This window comes from Malaclemys terrapin, chromosome 14 (genome assembly GCF_027887155.1).
Source record: "Malaclemys terrapin pileata isolate rMalTer1 chromosome 14, rMalTer1.hap1, whole genome shotgun sequence".
Lineage (NCBI taxonomy): Eukaryota > Metazoa > Chordata > Testudines > Emydidae > Malaclemys > Malaclemys terrapin.
Window position 1 is genome coordinate 6,422,758 of NC_071518.1, and position 17,550 is coordinate 6,440,307.

The 17,550-nt window shown below is 50.2% G+C and overlaps 1 protein-coding gene across 1 annotated transcript in view; it reads left to right on the forward strand.

Moving 5' to 3' along the window:
* LOC128848961 (meckelin-like) overlaps positions 1-15,303 on the forward strand; it is a 32,784-nt gene extending 17,481 nt beyond the window's left edge. The window contains exons 12-24 of the mRNA XM_054049273.1: positions 389-487; positions 1,526-1,624; positions 2,401-2,499; positions 3,381-3,483; positions 5,471-5,601; positions 6,757-6,897; positions 7,447-7,525; positions 8,483-8,601; positions 8,929-9,045; positions 10,423-10,518; positions 11,865-11,967; positions 13,134-13,276; positions 13,713-15,303. Of these exons, the coding sequence (XP_053905248.1) occupies positions 389-487; positions 1,526-1,624; positions 2,401-2,499; positions 3,381-3,483; positions 5,471-5,601; positions 6,757-6,897; positions 7,447-7,525; positions 8,483-8,601; positions 8,929-9,045; positions 10,423-10,518; positions 11,865-11,967; positions 13,134-13,276; positions 13,713-13,793 (1,410 nt within the window). The 3' untranslated portion in view covers positions 13,794-15,303. The remainder of the gene's footprint in view (positions 1-388; positions 488-1,525; positions 1,625-2,400; positions 2,500-3,380; positions 3,484-5,470; positions 5,602-6,756; positions 6,898-7,446; positions 7,526-8,482; positions 8,602-8,928; positions 9,046-10,422; positions 10,519-11,864; positions 11,968-13,133; positions 13,277-13,712) is intronic.
* The last annotated feature ends 2,247 nt before the right edge of the window (positions 15,304-17,550 follow it).

Sequence of the window (17,550 nt, forward strand, 5' to 3'; positions counted from 1 at the left end):
AAAGGAGGCTGCCATGACACCCAGTTAGGACTCCAAATGAGGGCCCACAGGGATCTGGGTTGGACTCCATGATAAGCAATGAGGGACAACCAGGGACCTGAAAACGCAGTAGTTTCACTATACGAAGAGCCTTTAGCCTCCAGAACAGCAGATGGAATGATGACTCACATGTGCACAGGACTCGTGTATGCTAATGAGTCAGTGCAGGTTGGATTTGTATCCATCTATTCACCCGGTTCGCAGATGTATAGATTTTAAGGCCAGAACAGGGATCGTTCTACCATGAGGCTTGACCGCCTGAAGTGTGGGTGTTCAGCCTAAGCAGGTGAAGATGTGATTGCCGTCTCTTCTGAGTTCTGGAAAGAATGACAACTTCTTTCTCTGACAGATAGCGCTTGCCATCCTGGGCTCTCTGGCAGCCTTGTATGCCTTGCTGAAGACCAGCAGTTGGGTGCGGAGGTCTAGACTTCAGAATATAAACTTTATAGTAAGGAAGAGATCGTAAATGTTGGCTACGTGCCTGGTCACTGCATATTGCTGCCTTCTGAACATTGCCAGAATGTGATGATACCCCAACATTGAGACTGCAAATATATTTAATAGTGTCTCCCCAGTTCCCAACTGGCCTATTGCAAATTCCCTGTCTCATGGTCTTCCTCCATCCCTACTTGCTAGATTTTAAGAGCTCTAGAATGCTTCAGCCCAACTGTTCTGTCATTAGGAAGCAGAATCACACCCATGTCCTTGGTCAACTCTTCCAGCTTCCTATCCAGATCTGAATCCAGTTCAAAGTGGCCTCTACTTTCTGACTCCTTCCCCGCTCCACTGATTTTGTTCTATCCAGACTCCATGAGCTCAGGTCCATCTACTGCGCTTCCCCTCCCCACACTGTGTACATCCATTTCTGGTCTGCTCCACACCGTTTCCATGCAACTCTCTGGGGTTTGGAGGGGTTACCCTTTCCTGTGGTTCCCCCCCTCTCCTCCTGGTTCTAACCAGTCCCTGCCTTATTTTTGCCCTCTGTAAAGTGGGAATAACAACACCAGCCCCAAATAGAGACAGAGGTTTCAGTCATTAATGTCTATAAAGTGTCTGAGATCCTTGGATGGAAAGCACTAGAGAGAGGTGAAATTCCTCATTAGCGTCGCTGATCCAGCAGCTTCTGAGATGATGTCATTGAGCCCTCTGAAAGCTGCTCTGTTATTGATTAGGAGGTTCAGATACACAGTGAGGGAACTGCTTGATCTAACACACGGTTCCCTACTGGAGATAGCGATTGCTACATTTAGGACCATACTCATCCCTGGCGAAAGCAGGCGCAGCTCCTGCTGAAGTCAGTGGGGGCTGGGCCCATTGACATCCATGGTGGAATTGGCCCATGGTCTGTAAAGTTCTTTGGGATCCTTCTGGATGTAAAAAGGATTCCAAGTTCCAGCAGTTGACCCCAAGGCAAGGGTCAAGCCGACACACATAACAAAGGTTTTTCTCCTCCCAATATTTGTCCATTTCCTTTTTCCTTCCCCAGATTTTAGTCAAGTTCTTTGCCTTCTTTACCGGGGCCCTGGCTAACGCCTTCTTCATGGTCGCCCTTGGGATGGGGATTTATTGGCTCATTGTTTTCAAGGTGAGTCGTGTTTCTTTATGCATTCTGCCTGGTTCTTTCCTGAGCTGTTCTGAACTGCTACGTCCCTAGTTCAGCGGTTCTCAAGCTGTGGGTCAGGACCCCAAAGTGTCACCAGGGCTGACTTAGATTTGCTGGGGCCTGGGCCAAAGTCCAAGCCCCACCACTCGGGGGCCCAAGCCCCACCACCTGGGGCTTCAGCCTTGGCCTCCCCACGGGAGTGGGACTCGTGAACTCAGGCTTTGGTCCCCCCTCCTGGGATCAGGTAGTAATTTTTGTTGTCAGAAAGGGGTCACGCTGCAATGAAGTTTGAGAACCGCTGCTCTAACTACTCGGCCTCCTGGCTTAGTGCTGGGGCTCACGGTGATCTGGCTGACTTGGTGCTTGATAGATCCGGTATCAAGTCACACTTGAAATCTTCAGAGTCTGAATTTTTGATATGCCGGGGACGGGGAGAGTCTGTGTCAAAGCGCAGGGTCCAGCCCCGCCAGATTGCTGAGGGTTGCAGCAGGCTCAGAATAAAGAGACGCGGGGACGTCTCATTCCTCCAGGGAGATCAATGGGACTGTGGAGAGGTTCCCTGGAGCTAGTGATGGAAGCCTGGTTGCTTGGGATATTAAAAACCTGACAGGCAAAGCACTGGGGAATCTACACGGTGAGCTAGAGCAGCCGTTCTCTGCCGGTGGGGGAAGTGTGACCCTAGATCTTCTCAGCCTTGATCTGTAGGAAATGACACGAGTTTTTCTCCTCCAGTTGAAATTCATTTAATCCATCCCCAGGGTCAGCAGTCTTCAGCGGTTGAGGTTATGGTGCCCCCGGCAGGCAGTCAAATCGAAACCAACTTTATTATCTACTTGTCCTGTGCTTTTGTGTTAAAGGTAAGCAGGAGGGCGTGCGGGGCAGAGAAGGGAGGGATAGCTCAGTGGTTTGAGCATTGGCCTGCTAAACCCAGGGTTGTGAGTTCAATCCTTGAGGGGGCCACTTGGGGATCTGGGGCAAAATCAGTACTTGGTCCTGCTAGTGAAGGCAGGGGGCTGGACTCGATGACCTTTCAAGGTCCCTTCCAGTTCTAGGAGATGGGATATCTCCATTTCATTTCAAGTGTGGGGGATGGCGGAGGAGAGGGCAGAACTGGCTGCTACGGGGCATGGGTCGGCCTGGGAGGGTGGGAAAGCCTGTCCCAAAGAGTTTCAAAACCCACCTTAAGAGTAGGTCAGAAGCCAAAATACTGGGGGAAATGCCGTTTTCTTTGCGGTTCCAGCCTGTCTGAAACCCACCGTCCTGGAAACAGCCTCTTCTCAGGCGATCTCACAGGTTCTGATCGTTCAGCTGTAAGTTAGCCGTGGCCTTTGGCTGGGGTTCTGGGCAGCTCCCGGGGTCCCTTTGCTAAAGCCGGGGCCAGCTCAGACAGGCGATTGGCCCTGCAGCCACAGAGCTTCGCAGCTGGTTGAAGTTCTGGTGCTCCAGTGACGTGCGCTTTGGTGCATGGGTCACGGCATGCTGAGCTCCATCCCCAGACACCCTCCCACAGCACTGTTGTAGTTACCTGTGCTGCCTGTACCGCTCTCTGCCCCAGGGACTGCCTCTCCTTCCTGAGCAGTTCGGGGCAGGAAGGGAGAAGGCCTGGGGTTTTGCAGCCCGCCCCCCAGAGAAATGGCTTCACAGAGGGGCCCCAGGTTTGGCTGAGCTGGCCCTAGCTAGAGTGAGCCTGCTGGCTGTGTGGTAATGCGCTAAACCTTTCTGACTGCTCTTATTTCAGGCTGTGGACTTGCTTCATCTCCTGATCACCCAGGTAACAATCTCCATCTTCCTGATAGACTGGGAAAAGCCAAAGGAGAAACCAGCACTTAAAGCACCGGCAGGTCAATTCAACCTTTCCCTCTCTGTGGGCCCTCTGTGTTTGTAAACCACCCTGTCATAGAGCAGCCCTGACTGGAGCTACTTCCTGCAGCGGGCCACGGCATGAATTAGGGTTGCCAACTTTCTGACCAAACAAAACTGAACACCCTTGCCCCGCCCCGTCTCCAAGGCCCCGCCCCTTTCACTTCACCCCCTCCCCCCCCCTCTGTCGCTCGCTCTCCCCCACCCTCGCTCATTTTCACCGAGCTGGGGAGGGTCCCTTTTCAACTGGGTGTTCGGTTGAAAACCTGCCTCCGTTTCTGGCCTACTGAGTCCCTGGAAATAGTCCATACAGTCTTTCTTTGTGCAAATGGTCCTTGTGGGGTTAATTATGATAGAAGAAAGCCCCATGCACATAACAAGTCCCAACACCATAATAACCCAGGCAATACACCAACTACCGTGCCCGGGCTCCGCCCAGTGTCCCTGGCACATCTGCGCCCCAGCTCTGAGCGAGTCATCTCTCTCTCTGCCACAGCCTTCAGCCTTCTCTGGCCTTGGCCCCTCCACTGGCTTCCTGATAATTCCTCCTCCTTTCAGAGGGGGACTGCAGAGAGTTCTTGGCAACTTTCCCCAGAGACCTCCTGCAGTCCCCTGACCTCTCCTGGCTGATTCTCACCAGGACTTCCCCTCTGATTCCCCTGCTCCTTTATAACCCCCCAGCTGCTGTCCCACCCTCTAAACTGACCAAATTGGGAGCATCTGTTCTGGCGCAGGGGCTTGCACAGGGACCAGCCACCCTGTGACACACCCTGACGTGCCTCGGTCCCTGCTGCACGCGTGTGCGCCCACAGAGCATTAGCCCTGCACATGTGCCGTTTCCGCTTCTCTTTTGAGAATTCAGCACGCAAGTATTTTATAAAACGTCAGCGTTGCAGAAATATCAATGGAATGCTCATTGGCTCCTCTTCACTTAGCAAGCAGGGGAGGGCAACATGGTCTAGTGAGTCTGGGGGGTGGGGGGTCAGGACTCCTGGGTTCTATTCCTGATTGGGTGGGTGACTCCCTGTGCAGCCTGAGGGTGTGTCTACACTGCAGTCAGAGGTACGGCTGCAGCACGTATGGACAGACCCGAGCATGCTCTGATTTAAATAGCCCAATAACAACAGCAGTGAAGCCGCGGCATCGCAGATTGGCAGCACGGGCTGTCCAAGCCCACCTGGACCCCAGGTATGTGCTCAACAGCTTACCTGTGCTGCTGTAGCTTCACTGCTAGCGTGACTCGAGCTAGCCAGACCACCTGATTGTAGTGTGGACGTCCCCTTCGGGTCAGATTTTCAGAAATTGCTTTGGGGTTACTTCCATTTTTAGGTGCTTGGGTGAAATCTTGACCCTACCAAAGTCAATGGGAGTTTTGCCATTGACTTCAACAGCCAGGATTTCACCCCCCATGCTTAGCTGCACTCAGCATTGCAATGTCGAAATCCCATTTTCTAAAGAGAGTAAGGAGCCTGGTTCCTCTGTGGGGCTGTGCAGTCCTGATGCAGCAAAGACTAAATACTTTTTAATATCTGGGTGTAAGGGATTTAGAAGCACACTCCCACTGACTTGTGCCTAAGTGATTTGGGGGCTTCTGAAAATCCCCCCCCCCCCCCCCCCCGCACACCCAAGGTGTCGAAAGTCAAACGCCCAGAAAGAGAGGCCCTTTTTTGAAAAACATGATGATAATCCCTGCTGCACAACACAGGGCTGCATTGCTGCTGACTTGGCTAATTAGTGTTTATAAAGCACTTCCAGATCCTCCGCGCTTCTGGGAAATCAGTGGCAGCTTGGCAGGCGGCTATTTTGGGAGCCAGCTCACCTCTGATTGTAATGATTTCATATCGAGAGCAGTAAATTAATGGAAGTGAGGCTCAGGGAAACCCAACTGTGTGGAGCTTTGTGTCCTAGGAGCCCGTGCCGGTTTTTAAAATAAAGCAAATTGAAATCAGTGTGTTGTTTTCCCCTTAGGAGGGCAGAGGGCCATTTCCTCTGTGAGTATTTGGAGAACTTTCCTGATAGCCAATGAGTGGAACGAGATTCAGACTCATAGGAAATTGAATCCATCACTTCAGCTGTTCGCAGTGTTACTGCTCCTGGAGGTACGTGGGAGGTGGGGAGAAGGACACCTGGAGGAAATAAGTAACCTCTGGGATCTGGCACCAACTCATCCATAGTCCTGGTGCTCTCTGCGGATATAATTCTGGACGTGACACCGTGAAAAAGCACTGCCACCATTCTGCAGCTCTGATCACGGTGGGGAAATAGAGTAGGGTGACCAGATGTCCTGATTTTATAGGGACAGTCCCGAGTTTTGGGTGTTTTTCTTATATAGACTCCTATTACCCCCCATCCCCTGTCCCGATTTTTTACACTTGCTGTCTGGTCAACCTAAAATAGAGGCTTGTTTGAGGTTTCGACTGAGCTTGGGGCAAGGGTTCAGGGAGGATGAGACATGTTTTGTATATTAATCGCAACCAGTCTGAACATCTGTAATGATGCGGAAAGGGTACAGCACCTCGGTGACTGGCCCTCTGTGGAATGAGATGGGCTTGCAGTTATAGCATTCAGCCACCAGATGTCTCTGTGTGCTGTGGAGAGAGAGATTCAGCCAGGTTATGGTCACTGGTGAAGAAAGGAAACAAAGCCAGAATTTAGGCTCTGTGGAAGCCTGGTTAATTGTCTGTTGTGTATAGTCGTTTATTAAATGCCTCCTTTTAAGGACTGTGATTCTATGTAGCATGGTACTCTGGGTATGGACCGTTCTTCAGAGCCTGGCAAAATTTGGGAAGTGAGAGAAGAATCCCATTTCTTTTCCAGACGCAATCTCTACCTTTGCTCCTCCAATTTCTTGCCTCTGCAATGACTTGTATTTGTGCACCCAAACAGCATTTGCACTTCCAAATTGGGCAGTTAATTACGCACCCCATTTGCTCAGAGCAATGTGGCAGTTTCTGAATGTGAAAAAAAAATGGTGGGCATGAAATTGTGGGCACTGATTTAGAGGCTGGTTGAAAATTTGGTCCCAAGAGTTTAGAAAGCAGGAACCTGTCTATGCCCTGTCCATCACCCTGGGATCTGAATGCCTTATGTGCTGGAGACTTTTGCAGAAGGGTCAGGAATTCAGGGAACAGTCCAGGTTTACTGTAACCTTCCAGGATTTGCCATGGTCAGTTGTTATTTATTCATGCCTCGCAGCCCCTAAAGAACTCATCTCACATAAGGATTCTGATTTACTTCACCTGTTTTTATTCCAGGTTGTGGGCTTGAAGAACATTGCCTCACGAGACCTGAACCTGGATCTGCACCCTGGCGCTGACGCCTACCTGGCTGCCTGGAGCCCAATCCTTAGATTTGGGATTGCCGCTTCTCTCTGGCTGGCACTGGGGATTGCACAGGTTACTCTCTGCCTGTTGTGTTGGTAAAGGGCTCTGGGGAAACTGAGGGTGTGAAAGGCGCCAAGAGCACTCAGGATTGGGCCCTTTTTGAGATAGTGGGAGGCTCAGTTATCAAAGTTCTCCTAAGAGTGTGGGTTTAATCTCCACCTAGGCAGCTCAAAGATGGGCAGAAGAAAGAGTTTAGCATTTCATCTGAAGGAGAGTACCTTTAACTAGGCTCCTTTCACGCTCCACTATGGCATGAACGATGGAGATGAGAGAAGGAAAAGACCTATTGGGTCATCAGCCAATCGAGCATTAATGCCTGAAACCCTGGAATGTCCGTCAGCTCTGGCTTTGAACCTATGTGCTTGGGTGGGACTTGAACTTGTGGCCTGGTGGCCTGGGGGCAAGAGCGTTACCCCTGTGGGCCATGATGAAGGACAAAAATGAGTGCTCCCAGAAAAGGTGGGAGGAAAGGAAACTTTGTGTTGTCTTGCTTCCCGGGATGTGTTATGTGAAACGTCTGCTAAGTCACGACGGCGCAGCTGCGTGTTGCTGTTTCTGCAGGTGGTGTTTTTCATAGGCATCTACGAGCGGTTTGTGGAGGACAAGATTCATCAGTTCGTAGATCTCTGTTCCATGAGCAACGTGAGTCTTGCCCTGGGTTAGCGACAGATCACATGCGCTGAGCCAGCCCCTGCATTAAAGTCAATGGAGCTGCACCACATTTACACCAAGTGAACATTTAAAGGGGCGCTGTTAAGGTGCAAATTATATTGCAAAACGATGTTGTTTCTTTGTCTCCCTAATAACACCTCGGTATAAGATTCTAATTTACCCGACTAGGAAAGGGCTTGATTTCCAGCTAGGCTCCCCTGGGGTGTGCGCACAAAATCTGGGTGTGCACCGCTCTGTGCACACAAACCTTACATTTGCACACTTTGCAACCTGCACCGTGCACACACATTGGACAGTTAGGCCTGTGGGTGCAGGTGTGCACACTCAGTGGTGTGCATGCGAATTTCACGCTGGCACAAAGCAGAGGCCAGCTGACAGCCTGGCCCTAAAGGGCTGGGCGCAGTGCAGGGTGAAGACTCCCATCCACCGGGTACTTTATACAATGTATCAGATTTCTTCTTATGACCCATCAATGTGCTTCCTCCCTGCGCTGGTGGCGTGGCTAGGAATCCACTCCGCATCTTCATTCACTCTTAGATTTGCCATGTGCCCAGAAAGCCTTTTTGGTTTCTTTTATGCTAATGGTCCATGAAAACGAGCGATTCGGAACAGGTCTGAGGTCGAGGAGGAAATGAGTGAGTAACTCGCTCTCCTTCCGTTCGCTGCCACAGCTCCCCTTGCTCCGGGTTGACTTGCTACCGTGAGTAGCTGCTCTGCGTGTATAAGCATTGGCTGTAACCCAAGTGTGCTCTGTAGATTGCCAGCAGCTCAGTGGGTCCACCGCAGACGATGTGTGTTTGGAGGGGGGGGGGGCATGGCATCACGAAGCATAGGAGTCTGGTGCACACTGCACGTTTCTGGGCTGGACCTCCAGAAACGTAATGAGCCTCTCATCCTCCACGTCCTATTCTCCATCCCTGTCTTCATGTGTCTGTCTTCATCCTGATGCACGGATGCTACGGCTTCTACATTCATGGGCGGAGCGTGCACGGCCATGCGGATGTGGGCATGGATGCCATGCATGCCTGCCTCAGGAAAGAGGAGGTAATCCAGCCTCCTTGTTCGATCTTACTTCCTAGTCACTCCTCCTTGAGTCTGCTGGTCTCTGCCTCTGGAGAGCTGCCATCCTTGTGGGGGCCAGTGCAGGGTTTACCATAAGGCACAGAAGGAGGAAGTACTTGCCTCGTTTATCTTTTCTTTAATGCAGAAGCCTTCGTCTTTGCCTTTAGTGGTGGGTGACGTAATCCTCGTGTACAGAATCTGGAATCGCTCTGTAGAGAACTGTGCGATCTTGGGACATACGGCCCTATGGAGATGCCAGTCAGTATTATTGCCTTTCCCTGGTTACACTTCAGTTGTCTCCCTTGGCAGGAGAACCTGTGCCCTCTAAGAGGTCTGGAGGCCAACTCTGACATTCAGACCTTCGAGGTGCTTCTCACGGACAGAGCCAGGCAGCTGTATGACAAGATAACGCAGCCCTTGATGGAGGTATTTTCCCCTTTGCAGGGCTACCTAGACTCCTTACTGTTGGCTTTTTCATGCTTTTTTTTTACATGGGTTGGTTTTCAATCCTCTGCTCTCGAGATTTCTCAGACAGGAGCAGAAGAACTGCAGTGATGTTGAGTTCTGTGAGTGTTATCGCTAGATCCATTGTGCAGGCTGGTGTTGGAAAAAAATCAGAACCCTTTCCAATATAGTCACACCTTTAAAAAAAGATGATGATCAATCCAGCCCTTCCTTAACGATGATGCTAGAGAATAGCTGGAGTAGCCTGGAACCCTAACTGTGTCTCTGGCTGTCAAATGCAATTTACCTTCTTACTGCTCTTCATCTCTCCTGAACTCCCTGCTCCAGGAGACACCCTAATTGAGAACAGTGCACAACTTTCAAGGCAAAACTGGAGATGGTCTAAACCTAAACCCTTTGTAACACACCACTGCATTGGTGACTGGTCATATGTTCCTAATGGCTGGTCTCTTCTTCACAGCTATTGACATATCAAATTGATTTCAATGGAAGTTAGGAGCCTAAATACCTTTGAGGATCCGGGCCTTATTCCTTTAATCCAAGTGGTGTAGGGTCTTGTGATTTCAGTGCTGGAGGCCCTGGATTCATCCATGGTTCATTACAGCCAGATCCAAACACCGCTGAACTTCCTAGGTGGATGCTGGAATCCAAACCAGGGTTCAGATCTGAATTTTGCAGCTGACCCATCTCTCTGTAATGATCTGAACCAACGCCGCATATCCAAACCCATCCATTCCAGACTCAACAATTGTGACTTGGGACCCTTTCTAAAGGAAACCCCAAATGAGGCAAGTGTCACCGATGTCATGCTCTGTTACACACTGGAAAGTCTGGACAGATGCAGGCGCCTTTGGGACAGATAAGTTCTTGCCCAAGTCAGGTTCAGATGCTCATAACCACTAAAACCCGGCCAGCTAAGCTGAGGTTTGTGTTCATTTGAATTCAAATCAAATGAGCAAATACAATTTCCTGAACTTCTGTGATCCCAATTGGCTGAGTTTTGCACAGCTCCACCTGTCACCAGCATCACTCAATCTCACCTGAGTTGAAGTGCACGCTTGCAAGTCCCTTTGATGTCATTTGTTTAAGGACTACGGGCTGCCCAACTGTTTGTAACTACATCTTGGCGTACGTGGTTCATAATTGAAAACTCCCCAGTTGTGGGTGTCTGCCATGCAAAGCAAAGTCTCCAAAGCAGCAGGTGAAAATTGAGCCAATATCCCTGCTGCCAAAGTGAAAATTTGAATGAAAACAAATTATTTTTCCTCAGAAGCAGAGAGCTGGGCTCTCTGGGCTCCCGCCGTGAGCTGAAAGTGCTTCTGGGAACTTTCTTTGCAGGGCCCGAGAGGGGAGAGAGTCAGGGTCGACCTACATGAGCAAAGACTAAGGAGTTATTACACCTTGAATCGATTTCTCAGCTCGTTCCTTGAACACGTGAGTCCATTATTTGCCTTTTCCAAAGGTCTGGTTATGTCCACCTTTAGATTTTAGTGGGAACTAGTGGTTGGAGCAAGAGACTGGGAACTGGGACTCTTGGGTTCATTTAGTTTCTGTCACTGACTCACCTTAGGTAAGTCGCTGCCCTGCTCCGTGCCTCAGTTTCCCCAGCTGTAAAATGAGGGTGATCGTCCCTTTCTCACTGGGGAGTTCTGAGGCTTAATTAATTGATATTCATGAAGGGCTTTGAGATTATTCAATGAACGGCACTTTAGGAGAGCAAAAAGTATTATAGGTGCTGTGGACACCAGGCATTGCACGAGGTCTGGTGTCTAATACCGAGGCCGGCAGGTTGCTCATCCCCAACAAGGGTGGAACTGGAGATCATGGTTCCAAGTTAGGTCCCAGTGCCCAAAGAGCTGGGGTGGGGGTTGGTTAAATGGCTCCAGGCTGGGCCTACCTCTCCAAGGAACCTACTGCTCAGCTGACCCTGTCCCCCGGCAGGCCGTGAAGCAAGTCACATGCAGCAGATCAGGGGGTGCAGCCACTAGATTTATAGGTAGTATCTGATCAAATCTGCAGTTCAGGGGCCAAACCCCACCCTCAACTATGCCTCCCACTGCAGCCCGCGGGCATGGCGTGCATGGACCTGACGGTAGGATCTGCCCCAGTGTACTGTGTACACACTAACTCCAAACACGTTGGAGTGCCCATTCTCTAGCACCCTGCTGCCTTCCCTGTAGATGGTTCCTAATCCCAGTCACTGTTGGAATGAAAAAGAATCCCCTCCTGATATCTACCCAGAACCACTACTTCCCGAATGGGGGAAGGAGGTGCTGCCAGGGATCAGGCATTGACCAGGAGTTCTGAGGTTCAGTTCCCAGCTTTGTCATGGACTCCCTCTGTGACCTTGGCCAAGTCACTTAGGCCCAGATCCTCCAAGGTGTTTAGGCTCCTAAGACCCCTTGATTTCAAAGGTGGTTAGGAGCCTAAATACCTTTGATCGGTGGTCCCAGTTGCCCACCTGTAAAATGGGATGAATGCTTCCGTTGTCCTGTGAAGGGAGACTGTAACCTCTCAGGGGGCCAGAATTGTTTCTCTTGCTGTGTGTTTGCATGTACAGCGCCTAGCATAATGGACCCCTGCTCTCTGGGGTCTCTATGCGCTCTCACAGAGAAGATGGTGAGCTCTTAGCCAGATGGATCATTCGTCTAACCCCCCAGAATGGCTATTCTTATGTTCTTCTCTCTGGCTCACTGAGCTATTTGGACACCATGGTGAGGCTGCCATGTGCATCACTACTTCTCCTAACCCCACCGACAGCACCAGCATTTCTCCCCCAGGCATACAGAGATTTGGACTACGTTGTGAAGGACAAGTTCTTCCTGGAACGTGTCATGGACATGGAGTTCCAGGAGCCGGTAGACACGTCCATTCTGTACACAGGTAGCTCGCTGAGCTTTTCTTGGGAGCTTATTTACTCAGATGTGAATCCTCCTGGTCCCCTAATTGCTGGCAGTCATCAGCAAGGTGTGACTGCAGGCTGGGACGCTCAGGGGTTAACTGCTCCATACAAACTGGAAATGTCCTGATTTCATCATCTAGGCCTTGCAGTCACTCATGCCGTTCGGTCACTGCACTTTGTGCTGCTACTGGGATCCATCACATGCTGATTCAGGTAGTGCTGGCCCTGGGTGGAGATGGGGTGCTAGACCTCCATCTGTTGGGAAGGGGTGGGCAGAGCGTGCCCCATTGTAAACTTCAAACGTCCGTTCCCAAGTGGAGGGACGATACTGGCTCCTAAGATCTCCAAGACCTCACTACCCAGGATCACTCAGCTCCCCCTTCCTCCTGCAGGTGCCAGGTCTGAGCATGTCTCATTGTACTGGACTGAGTCCTCTGCTCTCTACTAGCTGTATCTGAGAGGTAGGACTCAAGCCCGGCAAGGGTACAGGAGCCTTTAAACCTTCCTGCCGACAGAGGGGCTGGGCTCTCTTGGTAGGATTCTGCTCCCTTGGTGCAGCTGGAGCCTGCTGTCGCTGACTCAGCCACCTGCCCTGTCGTCCATGCATGAGGCCGTGACCCCCAGCTATGCCCGAGGGCTGCCCGGCTTGAGGAGGACCTGCCCCAGCTGCCAATGGGTTCAGCCACAGCAGGTGCATTTGTAAAATTCTCACCTCCTGCTGGAATGGGTGCTGCCCTGGCAGGAGCTGGGGGCTCCCGTTCCATTGAGACAAGAGGGGGCACTCTCCCTGCACTAGCCGAGGGGAAGGAGAGCCCTGGACAGTGCCAACCTGTTTCTAGTGCAGGAGCTGTGCTCCCCACCCTGCCCCACCTTCCTTTAACCCCTGGATGCACCCAGGAAAAATCAGGTATTCCCCAGTACAGAAGGAGCAGCACGGTGGGGCGGATTCAGCCCTGCGCTGTTGCTAGGGCTGGGATCATGCTTCAGGCTCTGTGTTCAGGGCCATGCATGTGCTGCCCTCCACACAAGCTGGACAGCAGTATCTTCAGCAGGGTTTAAAGGCTCTACCGTGGTCTCATGCACCTGCCTGTGGACACGACGTCCGTCGTCCTAAATAGCGCTCTAAGCAGCTTCTTCCTGCCCCCAGATGCCAGCGCCTTGTTCAGCAGGACTCTCTTCTACAACAACGAGCTGGCCTTGCTTCTCTTCGACACCCTGCTCTTCTCGGTCGTCGACCTGGGCACGCAGGATTTCCTGCTGGCCGCAATCATCACCTTCGTTGTGCAGAAGGTAAAGCCGGCGGCAGGCACTAATGCCAAGCGCTAGGTTTTCTACAATGAGTAGGTGTCCAAATGCTGCCCTCATTTGCAAATAGGCTAATCACATGCACTAGCACAGCTCGTGATTCGCCTGCACAGTTATCCAACCAGTGCCGGCAATCAAGATAATTACATCATGGGCATTTATGCACCTCCATTTTTTGACCCCTCCACTGTGTATTCCCTGCTTGGCTGAGTCCAGCCACGCTGAATGGTCAGAATCGCTTTACACTGGGAATCGATGGCAAAATGCAGTTTCTGATCAGATAGTTCATTTCCATGAGGGCTGCAGTGTAACAGCATCCTTCAAAGTGCTTGGTCTGCCTGTGGGGGTTTTATGGTGCTGCCGGGGGAGGTTCTGGCTAGCCCTAGTCTGCAGCTGTCCACCTGCTCTCTTCTGCTTTCAGTTGGTGAAGATGCTGCGGGATGCACTTGGAAGGAGAAATCTGGCGGCAAAAACGCTGGTGGAGAAGCAGTTTCTGATCTAGAGGTGAATAGGAAGCCGGGGCCACTTACCCCACTCTTCCCAGTGCCACCATCAAAGCAAGAATGCCGGGACCCTACAACTAATTTGAGAAGCGAGGACTTTGCAGCCTTGATCCTTCTTGATCCTTGGCCTGTGAAGGGAGACTAGAGAGCGCTGCAGTTTTCCACTCTAGTTACTATGGCTAAAGCTCTGTGCTTCCTACCAGCCCAGGAAACATGCAGCCCTACAGTTATTATTTCGCACTTTAAGTTGTTTCCCAGGCGTATTTTGATTTCACAGCCGAAGGATTCCTTTCTGCTGAACAAACCCTGCTCTATTATTTAGCCATCAGAATGAGACACCCACACCCACGGGATTTTTGGTGCTTGTATATTTTTAATTGGGAGACAAAAGGCCACCCTCTGACGCTGACCCTGGTTTTATGGAGCAGTTTTGTTTGTTTCTTAATGGGAAGCAGAAAACATCTGAAAGGAGCAGGGGAATGGTAATCCATGTGCTGTCTCCTCAATGCATCCAAGCTGCACGGTTCTCTGGTGGGTTCTGCTTAGCTCAGACAATGGATGCAATCTGCAGGGGAACTCCAATGTAATTTACAAGCAGGGCTCAGTGGGGTCTGATATACCGCAGGACAGACCACCTCACACATCCTCTCTCCCCTGCCCCAATTCAAACGCCAGCTCAGTCCTTTCCTTCACTAGGCACGAGTCTTATGCAGAATATCATTTATTGACCTCCACTGGAGGTAAATCACAGGCAGATGTGTGTCCAGCATCATCCTGGGCTTTTCTATTCCTTTCATTTGTAGTCTACACAGCTCTGTTTCTTTAAACAAAGAGGGGCCACTGCATTAGACAGCAGCTATGTTACACCGCCTGTATTCCTCCAGGGCAGGACTGAGGCTAAAGCCAGGGCTTTGATTTCACTTCACTTCACACAGCGGTTGTCTTTGGGATCCACCTGGAGCGCATGCTCTGATCCAGGGTTGGAGCAAACCTCGGGATTCACAGCCAACATGCAGGAGTTCCAGCTGGTTTTGCACTGACCGCGTGGATTCCAGTGCCAACCCATCAACAGGCCCAAGTTTGGAAGGACGCAGTCTGGCATACTTAAAATTAAGCACAGGCTTAGGTGTTTTCCTGACTAGGGACACTTTCCTACACCGGAGCCAAACTTCTGAAGGAAACAGCCCATCCCAGAGCAACATGGGCTGTGTGTGATGCAAGCGTTGTCTGTTTATAGGATAAGGAGAACTGGAAGAGCAACCAAGTGCTGAAATTGGCAGTGACTCCCACGGCTATAGCAAACAGCCTCCTGCAAAGGATCCGTGCTTGTTTCACTCTGTTTTGGTTTGAATATATGAAGATTTATTGTGTTTGCTGCTGGGAACATTTATTTTTTAAAACAACCACATGTTGGGTTTAAGCCTGTTGTAAATTCCTCTGAATCAATGACTACATTTAATAAAAATTACAAAACCCAACAACCTCAAACAGCACCACCATTTCACGGGTACAGAATGAGACAGTCCCCAATTTGTGAAGGTCACATCAACAGAGTAAAAGCTCAGCAGGTCTCCACATTAGAGCTCTTACTAAGGGCTTGTCTACACAGGGACATCCAAGAAAATTAATCCAAATTAACTAAAGGGGTGAATCTGAAGTGGATTAGTTAAACTGCATTAAATCCCTTTGTGGATTCTGTTCAGATTTAAAGTGGCCTTAATGCAGTTTAATTTAATTCACTGTGGCAGTGAATTCAGCTACACCACATTAAGGCCACGCTAATTCTGAATGAGGGTGTTCATACAGGGGTTTAGTGAGGTATAACTAATTCACTTAAAATTCACCTCTTTAGTTAATTCAGATTAACTTTCCTGGATGGCCCTGTGTAAACGACCCTATGCTCCTGAAGGAGTAAACCATCAGCAGTCTGCTCACCTCATTCAAATCACTTGATTTCATAATATGACCCCAACATTTTCCTCTCAACGTTGCTTTATTCCTTCCAACAGTCATTCTAGGGCAGTGGTTCCCAAAGTGGGGCTCGCAAACCCCTGGGGGTTCGCAGAACGTTTCAGGGAGGTCGCAAGAAAAATTTCATTAATGGCGGCCAGAGGACTCTGCTGGGACCCAGTTGCAGGGCAGACAGCCCGAGCCCCAGGGAGAGCAGGGCCGGGCAGTTTGAGCAGGCAGCCCGAGCCCTCCCTTGTCAGCCAGGGAACCGGTAGCCCGAGCCTTGGGGAGAGCGGGCAGTTTGAGCCGGCAGCCCCAGCCCTCCCCGTCAGCGGTGGAGCCAGCAGCCCGAGCCTCGGGGAGAGCGGGGCTGGGCAGTTTGAGCCGGCAGCCCCAGCCCTCCCCTGTCAGCGGGGGAGCCAGCAGCCCCGAACCCCAGCACTCCATGCGGGGTGCAGGTGGCAGCTCGGATCCCTGTCCTTGTCAGGCAGGGGAAGTTTGTATCCAGGGCAGTCAGCAGGGGGCCACGCTGAACGTGGGGGGTGGTCCAAGCTAATTTGTCCCTCCCAGGGCACCTTTCTCGGCGGAAGAAAAGCTGTTTGCGAGCCAAACCAGCCAGAAGCAGGTTGTAGCCAGTATGGGAGTGTTAAGGTGTCTCAGTAATTGTCCTTCTCTCTGGAGTGCTGATTTGCTTCAGTGAGTGAATCTTCTCAGTTTCTAGTTTGTTGGTTGTTAGCAGTCTCTCTTTGTTATTTTTATTAGAACTTTTGTACACAAGTTCAATGGATAAGTGGCTGAAAAAGGAAAGTGTAAAGACGCTGGAATCAGCTAGTGTTTCCTCAAGTCCACACTGTGGAAAATCTACTCTAATGATCATGATAGTCCTGGAAAGTCACTTACAAAGAAAAAAAAATAGGACAATGATTATATAAAATATGGCTTTACATGCATTGGTGATCAAGAACATCCAAAACCACTGTGTGTGATTTGTGGTGATGTTCTAGCAAACAGCAGCCTCAAACCTAACTTCGGCGCCATTTAAAAACTTGGCATCCTGCACAACTCGACAAGCCTGTTGATTTTTTCAAGCGAAAATTAGCTGAGAGGAAAAGTGACATTACCAGTTTTATATCCAAAGCAAGTACTGATCATGAAAATGCACTTAAAGCGTCATACCACGTGAGCTACCGAGTAGCAAAAGCATCAGAAGCCCATACCATAGCAGAGAGCTTGATTGGTCCATGTATAAAAGATGTAGTTCACTGCATGCTCGGAGAAAAGGCTGCAAAAAGGATTGACATGGTACCTTTGTCCAATAATACGTTGTCACGAAGAATTAATGACAGGTCAAATAATGTAGAGACCACAATTGTACATAGAGTGAAAAATAGTCCATATTATGCTATACAGTTGGATGAATCAACTGATGTAGCTAATCTAGCTATTTTGCTACTGTTTGTACGTTATGTGAATGAAGGTATGGTTGAAGAAGACTTGTTGTTTTGCCGACCATTGGAAGAACGTACAACTGGAGAAGATATCTTCAATCTGACTAATGCATATTTTCAAGAAAAGGAAATAGATTGGTCTCGTTGCCTCGCATTTGCACTGATGGGGCCACATCAATGAGGGGGAAGTATACTGGATTTGCAGCTCAAACAAAAACGCTTGCATCAAAAGTCTCTTGGACTCATTGCAGCATCCATAGACAAGCCCTTGCAACAAAATGCATGCCAGAGGGACTGAAAGAAGTGCTGGACAATGCAGTGAAAATGGTGAATTTCATAAAATCATGGCCAACAAACT